The following is a 16,759-nucleotide window of genomic DNA, read 5'->3' as shown; positions in this document are numbered from 1 at the left end:
ATTCCCATATACGCAATTGCTCTAAAAAGTATTTCTTTGGCACCATAATTGATTTCAAGCTTTCAAGAGACTACCATAAGTGACCTAGTATTTTTCAATTGGTTTAAATACATAAAGCAAGTTTGTAATGGAATGGATAAATCATTGAAGATGGTTGGGAGAAATGAAGTGATTAGATGTATGTTCATTTCATATATAAAGGCAAGTTGATATATGAAATGAACATTTATGTCGAGAAAGTTAATTATTTATTTACATATTCTTTTAACATGTTTTGTATTCTCATATTCAATATGGTACATAATTTAGTGACAAATTCGTATTATATCAAAAGAAATGTAGAAGCGTTATCTACATTAGCACAATGTTTAAGCATTGCCATACATGTAAAAGTATTACAATGTTACAAACTAATAGACAAATTATGCTAAAATAGCATTCAACATTACAATATTGTTGTAACCATTGGTTGAACAAAGCTACCAAGTGATATATTCAATATATTACAGCCCTTAGTCACATTATCATCACATCAAAATACTCCTTGTAAAGCTTTTTCACATACAATGTTTGCATTCCACCTTGGTTATTGATTTATTGAAAACTTACCAAACACATCCTTTACATGCACTATAGTCACTCTATCACATCGTTGTTGATGTTAGAATCAACTCTTCGACAACTTTGCTTGCGTTATTTTGTAGTCAATTACAACAAGATGGGTGTGACAGGTAGTGCAAATATAAGTGTATGATAAAGAAAAATCCATATTACTAACAAGAAGTAAACATTTACTTTATTTTCTTAAACTACAAGGCATTGTTTCTTTCTCCAATTATGTCATTAACGTTCATATATCTTCCTTTATGTGAGTTAAACCTTTACATAGGAAATGGTTCCCTCGTCATTAAATAGAGACGTGGTGCCATTTTCGAAGCATATGATTCCCTCATCATCAACATCTATGTCAATGACAAATATACCCTACCAAAAAATCAAAATCCCATCAAACAAAAAGCTCATCTTGAGATCTAATGAATGGGGCGATGTAGAAGCATTTGTGAAGAATAAGAAGCTAACAAGGTCATGAAGTTTGTCCAGATGAACAAGTCAAGGCATGACTATATAAGCAAAAAGAACCACCCGTAGAAGTTATGCCCATCTCATAACTAACAATAATGGAGATTAGATTTTTTAAGTAAGAAATCTTTCTTGAATGAGGTACTTAAATTGAAATCTTCCTCTTACTAGAAAAGAATCAGGCTATTCATTCTCTCTCAACTTGTATTGGTATTAAGAGGAATGTTGACAAATAGGAAGTGAGAGTATTATATGCATGTGAAACATGCCTTAAAGACTGTTAATTGTGAACAATCGAGGATAATGTGAAAAATACAATATTAAGAGGTATATCCTCACCTCCAAGGCAAGGAGCTCATGTTTATCAGAGAACACCATATGCATGACATCTAATGCATTATGAGTATGGAACTGCTTACATATCTTCTTTTTTACTCTTTACGCATTCTCGCTTGCTTGACACTACCCTACTCCCACAACCGGCACCTATTACAATCATGCCTAATACAAACCTCTTGTTCCATCATCGACGTGTGATGCTGGCCCAATATTTTGCATATATGAAGGCCACGACCATCAAACATCGCAATGTCAACAAAATGGGCATTCACACGTATCTACATGGTACATATAAGAATCAATACTCACTGTGGGTTCTATTTTAAGTGAAGCAAATTTCAGAGGAACATAATGCATCTTCTTCCGAAGAGCTCTCTTTTTGCCAATTGATATCTGCTACCCTATTGGAGCCCCTTGCAGACGAGAGTAATCGAAATGAACCTTTGCTAACCAATCCCTTCAAACTACCACTACTACCTGCATCAATCGGCTTTTTCGATCGGTTAGTGGGAATCAGCTTCTCCACCATTTGTTGCTTGTCCTCTTCCTTATCGGCCTCTTCTTCTGTCACTACTTGGATAGGCTTTGCCAATTTCAAATGCTCGATATTTTGACGGCAAAAAGGACATGCCGGAGACGGAGAAGATTGCACGCTTGGGTTCGGTTTGTTGTGACAACACAAAGCCAGCGTGCAGCTCGCACACATTTGATGACCACAATCTCGGACTTCTATAGTGCATGCTCGCTCAAAACAAATGCAACACATTTCCACCTCGTCCTCATCATCATCATCCTGAATAAGACATCCATCAATAACGCCATATCAGCAAAAGATCAAGTTGCATTGGTAATTAAATTTGGGTAAATTAAGAACCAAAGTGTCGGCCTAGTAGTTCAGTCATTGCATCTAAGCGAGGGTTTGGTAGGTCGAATCAGGACCACACTCAAGACGGAAATCATCCACCACCCATTAACAAACATAAATAAAGGTAAAAACACCAAAAAACCCTAATTTATCAGCTATTTGCAACAATACCCCACTTAATACCAAACTTTACTATCTCCAAATGGTATTCTGGCAATCATTTCAACATAGATGCATGTATTCTGGTGTTCTGCTAAAATGAAGGCGAAGTAAAACATGTATATGTGCATGTGAGTAGGGCACAATGAGCACCATTATCCAACCTCATTGATATGTACTTGCGAATCATCAGAAACCACATCATAAACCCCGCTTGATGAGAGTATTTGCTTTTCCCAAGCGTCATTGGCTTGTGCCAAAGCTGTCTCCAACAATATTTTAGCTTCAGGATCAAGATTGTTCATGAATTTCCATGGAGATGGCCACACCAAAGGTTCAGACGTCAATGGGTTGAGGAGAGCCGCACAAGCCATGTTACGATGCTTTGTAGCTATATAAAAAGGAGTATGTCTGGAACAAATTTCAAATAGCTTATTTAGCCAAATGCCACATTGTACATGCATCAATTTGATTAAAACCGAAGTAACCTAATAATATCATACCCCTGTGAGTTTCTTTGCAGCCTATCTGCACCCCATGCTAAAAGCTCTTTTATGCATTCTGTTGACCCGCCTTGGGCAGCAAAATGCAAAGGTGTACTTGCAAGTGCAAGGCTGAAAATATAAGACAGAACGAAATAAAAAAAATCAGCAAAATTCTCTACAGAATTATAATGTTTATTATGTCTCTTCACATCCAGATGCATGCCTGCAATGTTTGGCTTAGTGTAAAAGGTCCTTAATAAGAGTTTAGTCTTCCTAGCATATGAACACACCCTTGATTAGACAGAGCTCAGACCCCTGAACCCTCTTTTTTATCATCAAGTGCATTACCACTATTAGGACCTTGTCACAGTAGCCCAGACATTGTAGGGACCATAACAATGCCTATTCTCTACATCTTATAATCAAAATGATGACATGATAATTCAGAAAGAACATAAATTAGGCAAAAAAACAAACTAGCCCTCATTTGTGGGGTATTTACCAGAATACTCCTATGTTTTCAAATACCACTAGAAATACACCTCTCTAAAACCCAGTAAATTAAAGGGATTTTGGTGTTTGACCCTAATCAACTGAACCCTCTTTTTTATCATCAAGTGCATTACCACTATTAGGACCTTGTCACAGTAGCCCAGACATTGTAGGGACCATAACAATGCCTATTCTCTACATCTTATAATCAAAATGATGACATGATAATTCAGAAAGAACATAAATTAGGCAAAAAAACAAACTAGCCCTCATTTGTGGGGTATTTACCAGAATACTCCTATGTTTTCAAATACCACTAGAAATACACCTCTCTAAAACCCAGTAAATTAAAGGGATTTTGGTGTTTGACCCTAATCAATTATTAATAAACTGAATAATATTTCAGCAGAAATCAGAGAAAAGTTTATATAGACCTGTTTTTCCCCGTCTTTGTAGTTGTTGCACTAACCAAAGCCCCATTACTTAACAATAATCGGACAACAGCTGAATGAGAAGACATGGCTGCAAGGTGTAGTGGAGTAGCTCCGGTTCCATCTATAACATTTACAAACCGTGCGAACCCCCTATAGATAAATATAGACACCATTTATTGTTAACACTCAAAATGAGTAATAGTATCAGAGTCAAAGCACAAATATCATAACCAATTTGACTAGTATAATTTATTATGCAAGCAACAACAACTACACGTTTTAAAGATGGAGCCAATATGTTGTTGGCTCTTGTACTTTCAGATCTTTAATTGAGATTTACAGACTGATACATATTGACATGATAAGCAACAATTAATTTGGCCTGTGGAAAAAGCTATTTGATCAATGATATTATCTAAGTAGTCCTTGGGTGATAATACCACAGTATTGCTACCTGATTAATGATTTGACCCATCAGACCAATATTGAAATTTATGAAGCATGAACAAGTTCTTACCAAGTTTGAGCAACTGAAGAAGATTTAGCAGCACTTAAGATTATCTGAAGACACTGTAGATGACCACTTTTTGCAGTATAATGAATGCAAGTCCTCTCATGGGATGCATCAAATATGAGAACCTATAAAAAAACAGTCCATAAGATTGCAAGAATTCGGTAAAAAGGTAAATCATTAGCTTTCACTCACCTAAACAAATAAAGCATGCTATACTCACATTAGCTCCCCATTCTACCAGCCGTTCAATACAAGCTGCTCTTCCATTCTTGCAGGCAAGCATTAAGGCTGTCTGAATGGACAAAGTATGTAAATTCTTATGCATTTGAAACCCAAAAAATAAACAAGTATCTCCTTTTGGTTACCAAGAATTATTGATTGAAAGAAAATTCAGATTTGTTTGTGGTTACCTGTTTTCGATGGTTTAATGCATCAACTTTCGCCCCATTCTCCAGTAAGAGTGAGAGCACCTATATCATATAATCTAACTTAATGAGGAATTCTCATAACATCAACAAAAGTTACATTCTTGACTAACCAAGCTCCACATATAGATAGTAAAGGTTTAACTAAGATCTATAATGTAGCAGATCTACATAAATTTGTATTTCAGTTCTTCACAAAATGATGAGAACCTAAGCTAACCAAAATCGTAATGGGACAGGAACATCAAATTATTATCTAGTTATACATATACTCGTGGTAACAATAAAGAAAATGGCCCATCATGCCGCATAGAATTTAAGCTTCCTAAGGAATTGTTACCCAATAATTCCATTACACATGTGCTTATGGAATCACGTGTGTGATATATAGATATATAGATATACAGATATACAGATATAGATATATCACTCTCCTAATTCCATAATTAAACTAATAAACATGATAAATGAAATAAATGATGTAGACAGCAACATTCTTACCATCTGGGGGCTAGGTAATGAACGAAAACTTAGCCTTACATAAGACCTAATGCATATGCACAGACATCGACATAAAGTGGTTTTACGGATATGCTCGTACCACACAAACATGTATACTCCTAATTGTATAGCTTATGCATACGCTCACAATATACACATGTATCTTATGAGCATAATATATGTCTAGACCATGATTACCTAAAACCTTAGCTTTATGTTAAGATCATGTTATGAGCGTATGCAATACTTATACATACTATGGGCGTTTATGACATTCCAATTGAAAAGGAGAGCTAGGTACTTACCTCAGGTTGCCCCAGAGAAGCGGCATGATGAAGAGGTGGCAGTGAGGTCATAACACTATTGACAAGCTTCGGCTTAGATGTGAGAAGAACCTTCACGTGATTTATGTCCCCTTCTCCGATTGCAAGTAACAGATCCTTCTCTGCGTCATCTCTGATCCTGATGCAGCTTGCTGCAACCCCCATCTCTCTTTCTCTTTTTCTTTTTCCTTCTTTTTCTCTTTTGCTTTTCTTTCCTCTCTCTCTCTCTCTCTCTCTCCCTCTCTCCAACTATCAGACAATTTCCTCTTTTCTTCACAAATTGAGGAGCAGAGTACTGCCCAACTTCTGTATTCCACCGAAATCTCGCTGCTTTTTCAAGTGCCCAGAGAGAGAAAATAGGTAACTCAAAACAGTTCCGAGAGGCTTCGCGTGTCAAGGGGAAAATGGGGAGGAGGAAGAAGGAAGAGGAGGTATCGCCATAGCCAGAGAGCTTAAAGAAGCTCTCCAACACTGCTTCTATCAGACTAGTAGTACTGTGTACTTTATTCTGTGTGTGGGGGGGGGGGTATTTGTTTGTATAAATTACAGAAGTAGGCCCCAACTTTCTCACATATTTACAAATGAGGGACCTCCCTCCCTTCCTCTCAAATATCTTGCATTGTTTGTGTGTTTTAACTTTTAAGAGGTTTTCTTAAAACTATAAAGAAAAAGAGAACTGTGTGCGGAAGAGAACAATTGGTTCTTCAGCTCTCGGCATCTTCGAATTCAGACACCCATGTTAGGCTCCTGGCTCTTTCTTCCTTGACTCGAGTGTGAAAACAGGCACATCCATAGACATGCCTTATATATTGGTTTTGACTCATCCAACTATGGGTGGTGTAACTACTAGTTTTGGTTTGTCAGGAGACATAATCATAGCCAAATCCATTGAAGGGTTTGTATATGTACGTACACATACAACGCCCCCCTATAAGTAAGTAGCATTGTGAGACAACCCCCTTTGTTGTCAATCACTCACGATAGCGATAGAAAACTTTGCATTGTAGAACAATTTGATTCACTTTTCTGTAGCCTTGCTTTTGTAGCACATGTGCAAAGGAAGTATATATATTGGCTTTGGTGCTACAAATTCACAAAAGCATTTATGGTTGAGCTTTTCTCATGAAATGAGAATGTTTCTGAAACTCGCATGCTTGAAAACGACTTATTGTGTGATATCTTGCTCGTCACTTCCATTCATTCATCAACAAGTTGATCATTCCTATTAAGCTTGTTTTCTTCCTGATCAAAAGACTCCTACAATATTCTCTTTTGATTGTTTGATCAATGAAAAAACTCATTAGGAATAATCTTCAAATACAAAACCAATGTTCTTTGTATGTGTCGAGGTTATGTAGAGATGAAAGTCTAGTGAACATTTGTGTTTAGTTTGGCATAAGTTGATTCGATGTAAGTAAAGGTACAGTCTACATTTATTCATTTGTAGCAAGTTGTGTGGCATTAGATGCAAACTTCCTATATGATTCCATTGAATGTTAAATTAGTTGAAACTTCATTCCATGATTTTCAGTCAAACATTGTGAGCGCTTTGTGTTATTCTCCTATAATATAAGTAATATTATAACTAGGCAAAAGTAATAATGAATCTCCAAAACTATTAATTATCTTAGATAGTTCAAAGATCAAAGAAAATATAAACTCGCATATAATGGGTGACGTAAATGTAGTCAACCTTTTCATCGTGGTTTGAGGATCTTGATTGAAAAAATGTGATCATTTGGAAATATCTATGCAAGTTGGCATCTATATCTTTTAATCTCCCTCTAACTCTAAAGGCCATCATGTGATATGTACATATATAAATATTATATAATTCCATCATTGATACAGTCGCCATTGAAAGTACAACCAAAAACAAGAAAAATGGCACCTTCTTTATAATAATCAAAAGGAAACATGAAATCTATGTTTGTTGAAGAATCGGTCTCATAGTGACATGAATTACAAATACTAGAACACGTTAAAACAGTGTTATCCGGAAAAAGAAAAGATAATTATGCAACCTTTTCATATGTATAAAGCTTATGTCATACAATTCTAGAATCATTCTAACCTTTTCTACCCTCATTGTCATCATAAAGTTTTGCTTTATCAATTTAGACACGTATTGGCCATGTTGCCTTATTATTGTGCTTAAACCTTATTCTTTAAGTCATCTAAAAAATGGTAGTACTTATTTACTTATACGAGAGAGAGAGAGAGAGGTTTGAAAGTGGACAGGAAGGCATCACAAGTTTGATAGAGGAAATGAAACAACGGTGTAAAGATGGACAATAAAACGCGAGGGAGATGGCGTAGGCCATTTGGCAAACATTGTTTGTCAAAAAACAATATGTTTGTGGGTTGTGCCACTTACAATCTTCGTGGTCATTTGCTAGAGGAAACAATGAAACGTGTGGGTTTCAAACCCAAGAGAGGGAGAGAAACAATGATAATAATCAAACAAGATTAAGTTGTATCCATCTAGCAAACTAGTGAAAATAGGTGGATTTTGAACCCAAGGCCTGGTTGATGAAAGTGTAGCTACACATATACACAATAATGAGCAACATATATATTTATAATTTTGAAGCACACTTCAATTCAGCTTCCCATTTAAGGGAGAGTATGCGTTCTCCATTGAGCAAGTCTCTCTAAGTGTTGAGATTACTAATTTGGGTGTAGATGAGAGTTACAATGTTGAGACTGGTTGGTTGGCTCACTCAAGTGTGCTTCTTGCGTTTGTCGGATTGCATTGGTGACACTGTAGTATATCATTTTGCTAATACTTGCACCCTCTTTGAAGTTGATATTCAACGTTCTTCTCAAAGTATGTCATCTATAGGTAGCTTGAGTGGTATGTCCACGTCCACATCTAAATTTGTATGTGCATACCATGTGCCCAATAGTAAAAGACCCTAAAGCTCATCAAGACGTGTAAGATACGTAGGAGTAAGATAACTAAAAAACCATAGATTACAAGATATTTATAGAGGCACCCCCTTGAAAAGAGCAACATATTAATGGGCATATGCGCCTCGTGTTTCGAACTCCCAAATTTGACACGTAAGGATATCGTATGATACATGCCTATAAAAGCATATAAATTCCATTGTTAATCGTCACAAGAGTTATTACCGACTACTTTTGACACGAATGTAGTTTTATGTATTACACATATTTGCCATGCAATCAATTCCGTTTCGAGATTATAAATACATATGCACCTATTGATTATAACTCAATTAAGTGAATTTAAGATGACACACTTTTCATGATATGCATTCATGCATCATTTTAGTACGCAACTCAAAAAAAACATTCATAAGATTGTAAATGAGCATGTTACTTGATTAAGTGTCTTTGTTAAGAAATATTGATTGAGCTAGGAAGCCATTGAACAATGCTCACGTGATAATGGACTAATGGAAGGATAACTTTCTTATGAAAAAAATATAAATGAACATATATGCTTGTGTTCGGAGGGACCAATACAGGGCATCCGAAGTAAATGTGTAATAAAAAGATTAAGAAAATGGAAAGGGCATTGGTTGGTTCTTATTCATACATGGGATGGATGGATATATAGTTTTTCTCCTCAAAGAAACGTATGAAAGACTAGGTAGTTTGTGACTTCCACATGTATGCACACATATATTCGACATTCGACCTCTTCTTGTACCAAACGAACAAACGAATGAATAGGGAGGGTGGTGTAGTTTGCAATGACAAGGAATGATACTTGGAAAAGCTGGCCAAGCCGATGGTGCGGCAAGGCTTTTTTTGTTCTAGTGCAGCTCTTGGTTTGGAGACCGGCCGACACTCAGTCACTCCTCCATAAAAAAGTGCAACATGAAGGTGACAGGAGAGAGATATGACATCAATGGGAGTCCTTTGCACAACCAATAGAAGAAGGGCAAGGGGCATATGTGCATGCGGTTTGTTCTACGAGGGAGGTAGACAAAGGTTGAGATCGGGACAAGAGTGACTGAGGTGGGGGATGGGCGCGTGATCTCGATTCGCACGGGGTCACGCCACGCTACATCACGCCCATTTGGATCAATCCTTCAGCTACACACGCAAACGCAATGTGTGCACTGACACACATGGAAGGCGCATCCATGCCATGGGTTGATGCCGTTGTGGTGTTGCGGGGTGGTCAAGACTCAAAAGTGTGTTTGTTTTTCTTCTTCAATGGAATCAAAGAAAGACTTAAGAAGAAGAAGAAGAAGAAGTCTTGGGTTCGAATCTGAATTTGCTTCCTTTCCAATGATGTATGTATAAAAATCGGTTGTTATAACTTATAGTACGTAATATACTCGAATGTATTGGCAAACATCTTTTTTCCATACGAATGCGTATGTTATCAAAACATTCTTATGTTTTTTTAAAAACAAAAACACCTTTTACCTTAAATTAATTTTTTTTTGCCTTATAATAAATAATGAATACAAAAGGATAGTATTTACCATACTTCAAAGGGTGTTTACCATACTCGAAGGGATTGAAACATTCTCGAATGAGAAAAGCACGTATGGTACGTATGGTTCATAGTATGGTACTTACAATACATTATACGGTATACATACATTTTGTCCCTCTGTTTCTCTCTGTTTTCTTGTTCGTTCCTCTGTTTGTTTCTCTGCTCCTCCTCCTGCAACAATCCATCCGGCTATGGCGGCGAGCATCATCAGACGGCGTGCGACTGTCTCCCTCCCCACCTTCGCCGGCTCCTATGGCGACGCCATCGTCCAATCCTTCGAAACGTAAGAACTCTCTCTTTCTCTTCTCCATCGTCCGCTAACATTCTCCCTTCTCTCTCCCTCTCTCTGCTACATTTATTATATCTCTAATGTAATCTCTTTCATATTTTAGATATGAGGAATATCTTGACAGCCAGATCACTTCAACGGATCTTTTCTATCTCGGAGACATTGATCTTGCCAGGCAATTGGTGGAATTAGGGTAAATTTCTCTCTTCCTCTCTTCATTAATATCAGTCTGATGTACTGCCTCAAGAGTACAAACTCTATGCTGGCGCTTTTGCTTTCAAGCACTCATCTTGGTATTAATTTGATTCGCTACAGTGTATGCATTTCTTTGCAAAGGCATGTAAATGTAAAATTTCCAGTACCTCTATGTTTTCTCTTTGTTTTAGAGTCTTATCTTGCTTACTCATTTCCAGCAAGGCATACTTAGAATGCGAAAGTCGCAGGATTAAATTCGCCTTTTAATTGGTTTCCTCTTTGTTCTTCTGTAGCTTAGGTTTGTTTGAAAGACTTCATCTTGCTTGAAGAAAGTCCCTTTACTCTATCATCATCTTTCGTTTTAGGTTGACATATAAAATTGAGCATTAATTTCAATTAAGGCATTCAAAAACTTCATAGTATTATCAAATGGGCATTGCATAACTTGTAGTGCTCTTCCTAAGTCATTAGTTTTGTTCTTTGTGGAAAAATACATGCAAGTAAGAAACACACATCGCATAACTCTAGCATTCTTAGTACATCATACAGTAAATCCAAAACCCCAAGAACTTTAATACTTCCACGACTTTGTCCCTTTGCAATGATTTGCGCAACTTTGTTGATTGATTATCTTTCTGCTGCATCTACATGCACAGCTATCGAAGTAATGCAGAAATAATGACTAGGGAACAATTTACAACTCAGAAAGAGAAATTAGAGAATGAACGTTTACAGGTAATTAGGTACTCTAGTCTGGACAAATTAATATTGCAATGCTTTGATAATACCTACCTTATCTTATGATTAATGGAGATGTTACCAACTTACTTCAGATTGTCCTGAATGATTCTTTACCTTGCTTCTCTCAATTCAGTATTCTTACTGGCTTAGTGCTGTAAAAATTTATTCTTTCTTTTGAAAATGACCAGGATTGCATCACACTTTACATTCTGTTCCAAGCATGTGTCTATATTTTAGGAGACAGACATTCCCAGTTTTTGTGTGTTCCCTACAGACATTTTAGTGTGGCCGAACAATTGAATAATATGAATATACATTTGGTCTTTATGTACCATGGTTAACATTCCATATTAGTCGACTTCACGATATAGGTCCAATCCTATGCCTCTAGATTATTTTCTCTATAGCACTAATTTTATTGCTATGCACGTGTCCTTTTTCCTTGCATAGGTATCTTGAAACTTATATTAGACAGATGATTTTCTATTGGCATTTCAGGCATTGCAAAAAGTTCCAAAGAAAATTTTTAGTGCTGGGAAAGATCTTGAGGGATTTCCATTTTTGAAGGTATTAAATCTATTGTGAAGGGAGTCAACATTTGCTTAAGAAAAATTCTTCAATGAACTATTATTTTTTTCATGTAATTTTGAAGGGGTTTGGGAAAGGTCACCTATGTTGACCCCTTTTTTGGTTTTGCTTCTTTGGTAGGCTTTGGCAAAAAGAGAACATATGGTTCGACATGGAAATTTGGCTGTATCTTTGCAATGACAGCTATATTTTATTTGCCATTTAATTGTCATCGTGAATGGAATTTCAATAATAATCCACATGGATTGGTAAACTTTAACACTTTGCAGACAATAATTTTTATACGCGACTACAATCATAAAGGTCATGAGGTTGGTGAAGTATTTGAAGGCATATGATATAACATGCATATTAATAGACATTTGTAGATCAAGACAGTTGCTGAAGATGTGAAGTAAAAAAAAGTACATGAAATAAATTATTCCTCTAAATGACCAACTATCCTGCATCTACGTGCTATTGAAGTTAGAGTTCATTATTATAAATCATAGGTCCCCCATAAATGCACTCAATGCAAGAGATTATGTATGGCTAGTGTATCAATCAATCAAAGCTTCATATAAGGCTCAAGGAGACTGGATATAACGTGCTAGAACTCATAATGTTGCACCTCCTCATCAACCTATCCTCATCTGCCCTCATCCTGAGCCTTGCCATAACATAACTGTCTCTTAACTATATTTATGATGTCAGAATCAACACTCTCAATGGGTTTTTTTTTTCAGAAAACAGAAAATTTGTGGATGATTAACAAAGATATATATGTTACAGCTTCTTGTTTGGATGGTGCATAACTAAATTTTGTTTTTTAAAGATATCTGGTTATATTGATTATGGAGAACGCTTAAAAACTGAAGATCTAGAACCAATTTTTGATCGCAAACAACGCCTTCTTCCTACGCCAAGTGATTTATCTTATTATAACTGGTCTGTTTTCGCATCTTTCCTTCTTTAGAGTTTGTTTAGTTCATAAGGTAATTTGATAAATATATGATGAAGAATGACTGACAGAAGTAAGCAATTTATAATATCCTCAAGAATCATATGGTTAATACCGTAGTAACATGTGTTGATCGTGAATTGAATGTTATGTACAAATAAAAGAACTGGTCACATTCTGAGTTTTAGAATAAGCATAACAGTCTGGGTAGTTTTAGGAATGCATGCTTGAAGTGATGCTGAGCATATTAGAAATGGCCTTTCCAATATAAGAACTTAGAAACTCAGGGCTCATAACTTATTAAAGGTTTCTCTGGTATCTTCTTAGATGACCTAAGTGCTATGGAAATAAAAACCGAAGTATATATGAGGTTCAGGTGTTACATTCATTTGCAATCAAAAGGTTGAGCAATCGAAAATAATTTGTTTGATACTTGTCTCCTATATAGGAATTATATTGATAGATAAACATATTCTTCCTTGAAGTGCACTTGAATATTGGTAGTTTTGTCACTCTGTCATTCGACAAGAGGGTAATTATACTCTAGGAAAGTGGACCAGGATACTTATGTGCATGCTTACCTATTGAACAGTTTAAAAACATCCATAGCCTAACCAGGTGGAGAACGCATGATGACATTTTTGTTGTAAAGATGTGATGGTGTGTGTACAGAGAGGTTATGGGGAGAAAGGGCAGTAGCTAATTTGCGCAAAAACTTTTAATGCATAAGATACATTAACTTAACACCTATAATGTCATAAATTCAGAATATAGTATCTTTACTTTGCCAATCTGGATACAATTGATTTGTTTTGATACTATTATGATTACAGGGTCACACTAAACTCATACTCTAACTCCTCATCCACCTATCAGGTAGCTCATTGTCTGATCAAAATTTAGCAATATGGTGTTGTTTGTCTATATGCATAGAGGCTGAAGGAAAATGTATTATTCGCAGGTGGTTGCAGAAAGTGCTGATGGATTGCTGTTCAAAAATAAGAAAGACAGAAAGATACTCAATGTAAATCTGCTCTTCCAACAACTTTCCATCTTGCACAGTGCAAGCAAACGAATGGCTGGCAGGAAAACTACGATTCATAGTTCTTTTAATATGTCATTATTAGTAATCTAAGGTTTATTCTAAAGCCAGAGGCTGGTGCACCTTGTGGGGTTGGTTGGATCTTGATTGAGATCTTATCATCTTCTAACTGAGTGGTCAATCACTCATGCCAAGCCATTAGCTACATGGATTCTTACAGGGGAGCAACCCTTAGAGATCGTTTTCAAGATAGAGAGTGCAAGGCATTAAAATAGCTATTGGAGAACTATGGAGGACAGATCTTTCTCTCTCTCAATGGAAATCACAGTAGCATTTCTGCCTCCACTTCTTTTCTTTTTGGTGTTAGGGCTATACCTAGTTGTAAGCCACGCTTTCACCACACTTTCACCGTGTGAAAGACTTTGGGGGCAAGGTAGGTCTCTTGCCGGGTTTTCTGTAACAAGGTTGCCTGCTGGAGGGACAAACCAAAATGTCTCATCTCTCTATCCTATGCTTCCCAGAGAAAGAGCTAATTCTCGCACAATAGGGTGTTTGATAGCCTTCCTCTATATATATGCATCTGGATAGAATAAAATCTTTGAGAATTTCTCCCAAGTAGTAAAATACAGGTTCAGCTGCATGCTTTATCCCACACATTCTGTGTGAGAATCATATAATGGGCCAGGTAACACAAGAAGCAGTATTTAGCTCGTTTCATGCGCTTCTTTACTAGATGCAACTGGAGAATGTAGGAGGTTCCGTGCATTGCCTTCTGGTTTGCCAGACAACCTCACTAACTAAGCTACAACTCTTTGGTTATGCTATGCCTGCACTTGCTACAAACATTCATCATCCTACCTCTTCTAGAAATGCTCGTTAACAGCATTTCTCCCATTCCTGGCAGTAAACTAGATTAACCTGCAGGACAAATGAAATATCACACTTTAAAATGTTTCTGAAACTCACTGTTAACTGCCTTTGGCACTTCTTGTAGAATAATCTTATCTTTAAGATTTGAATGTTTCTGAATCACTTGTTTTGGAGTTGCATGTCAAAAATACAAAATTCAATAGGTTGATCCAAATGGAGAACCTGGAGACAATTCTACACGAATTATGGTATGATGCAAAGATTGTTTTCTAGTGGTTAAATATAAGTTAATATTTTATGATTTCTATTTTTCTTTTACGACATATATAGACTGAATTTCTTTCAAACGTGACATGACCGTCGCATCTAAAATTTTCTGTCTGATGCATACATTCTTTTGGCATTTGCTCGCTTCCTCTATATGTAAATTCTCATATCAGATGGCTTTCTGTATAATTATGTTAAAACATCAAATTTAGGATGAAGTGGCATCTCATTTGTATTGAAATAACATATCACAGATTGAAACTGATGAATATGAACAAGTAGTTCTATATGATCATTCAACTCGGAAAAGAGTGTAGCTGAATATAAAGAAGCTTAGTTCTCTATAGCGGTATACTCAGTGCAAAATTTCACCTCTGGTTATCAGTATAAACGGGAAGTTGTTGATTGTTGGATGATGTGCCAGGGTACTCTATTTCTGAGTGATTTGATTCTCGATATTCCGACAGTTTTTTGAATTCTTGAAATTTCATTGGCTTGCAGAGAAATAATCTAAATTCTCGAAACATTTCCTAGGTTTGCTACCAAATATAATCTTTTGCAAGGATAATGAATTGTGGTAATAAATCATGTTATTGCCTTTCATTTTTCTTTTCTGGAGTGTAAATTGGAAATATTTCTCACCCTTTATGGTAATGATTTTGAATGGACTTGTTTGCAATGTTTCTGCATGAAGAGATGGGTGGGAACATGGATGCAACGCAACGCTCACAGTATGTAGAAAGTGGCTGTTAGGACCATAAGCCTAAAATATGCAAATCGTGTATGGTACTGGAGTTTTTGAAGTTATATAATGTGCATGTATTGAAAAGCAGATGTGTATGGTATGGTATATTGCTTCAGCAACTGTTCAAGATGTATACTTAAGTATTTTGCAATGCTATCTCTGGAGAGCACAATTGATACTGTGATGAAGAAGGAAAACCTTGCAAAAAGTAACTATCTAAAGGGATTTAGTAGGCACCCATTGGGTAAAACCATGCAAATAAAACATGAGTGAAAGGAGCATTGTCCATTCAAAGGCATAGGAGAAGAACTTTGTATTGAAGTCACGACATCACATGGCCAAACCATGCAAACAAAATATGGCTGAGAGAAGCTTTTTCTTTTAAAAGGCAAGGTAATAAGTTTGTATTTAAGTTGCCAACCTTTGTTTAATCTATATGGGTGCCTACAGTGAATTCATTATTCCAATAGAACCATTGAAGACAATTTTGCGTGGAAGATGCAATGTTTATTGCGTGTTTGGTTTTAATTAATGTTAAATACTATCATAAATGTTGGGAAGCTCATCTAAGCCAATCCTAAACTTTTGTATTAAAAAATCTATGACATGTGCCAAGGAATAAATGAAAGCTAATAAAAATGTAATTGAAAGATGGTATTTGTGTGAACTTATTGAAAAGAGTGATCTTTGACATACATGATTAGGAACCATTCAGTTTCTTTTGCATGTAGTTGAGGAGTATGTGGGTTCCTCATATAGTGTTTCCATGAGGTTAATAATTTTGGCTTGAAGACTACATTTCCAAATGTAGTTCAATTATTTGTTGGCACCAAATATTTGTCTTCATCTTAATACATTTGAGGATGTTGGTTTTTGTAGTACTTTTCATTGTTTGATTTTTTTTTTTGAAAGAAGGCTAAGTACACCAAGTTGCATCATGTCTCTAGAGTTTGGTTTGAAAGGATTGTCAATTTAGGCCATA

At 36.2% G+C, this 16,759-nt stretch overlaps 2 protein-coding genes across 3 annotated transcripts; one reads left to right on the top strand and one right to left on the bottom strand.

Moving 5' to 3' along the window:
- Positions 1-1,248: 1,248 nt before the first annotated feature.
- On the bottom strand, positions 1,249-6,006 carry LOC147864851 (E3 ubiquitin-protein ligase XB3-like). The gene is made up of 8 exons (XM_087319024.1): positions 5,600-6,006; positions 4,779-4,838; positions 4,589-4,660; positions 4,372-4,493; positions 3,855-4,004; positions 2,947-3,057; positions 2,608-2,854; positions 1,249-2,212 (listed from the first exon to the last, which is right to left on the bottom strand). Exons 1-8 carry the CDS (start codon positions 5,780-5,782, stop codon positions 1,742-1,744), a joined length of 1,416 nt encoding a protein of 471 aa, XP_087175150.1. The 5' UTR covers positions 5,783-6,006; the 3' UTR covers positions 1,249-1,741.
- Positions 6,007-10,243: 4,237 nt separating this feature from the next.
- On the top strand, positions 10,244-15,893 carry LOC147864850 (uncharacterized). Of its 2 annotated transcripts, XM_087319023.1 has the most exons (11): positions 10,244-10,383; positions 10,493-10,582; positions 11,241-11,319; positions 11,824-11,892; positions 12,034-12,078; positions 12,183-12,224; positions 12,728-12,840; positions 13,687-13,729; positions 13,815-13,877; positions 14,969-15,013; positions 15,287-15,893. In XM_087319023.1, exons 1-11 carry the CDS (start codon positions 10,292-10,294, stop codon positions 15,347-15,349), a joined length of 744 nt encoding a protein of 247 aa, XP_087175149.1. In that variant the 5' UTR covers positions 10,244-10,291; the 3' UTR covers positions 15,350-15,893. The 2 variants fall into 2 exon arrangements, with proteins under 2 accessions (XP_087175149.1, XP_087175148.1); XM_087319022.1 differs by lacking the exons at positions 14,969-15,013; positions 15,287-15,893 and having other exon boundaries at positions 13,815-14,924.
- Positions 15,894-16,759: the final 866 nt, after the last annotated feature.

The sequence above is a fragment of the Azolla caroliniana genome, unplaced genomic scaffold, assembly GCF_043228905.1.
Source record: "Azolla caroliniana isolate FFs.n. ecotype wild unplaced genomic scaffold, voAzoCaro1.0.p SCAF_4, whole genome shotgun sequence".
Lineage (NCBI taxonomy): Eukaryota > Viridiplantae > Streptophyta > Polypodiopsida > Salviniales > Salviniaceae > Azolla > Azolla caroliniana.
The sequence above is the reverse complement of the archived record's forward strand: the minus strand, read 5'-3'. Positions and strand labels throughout refer to the sequence as shown.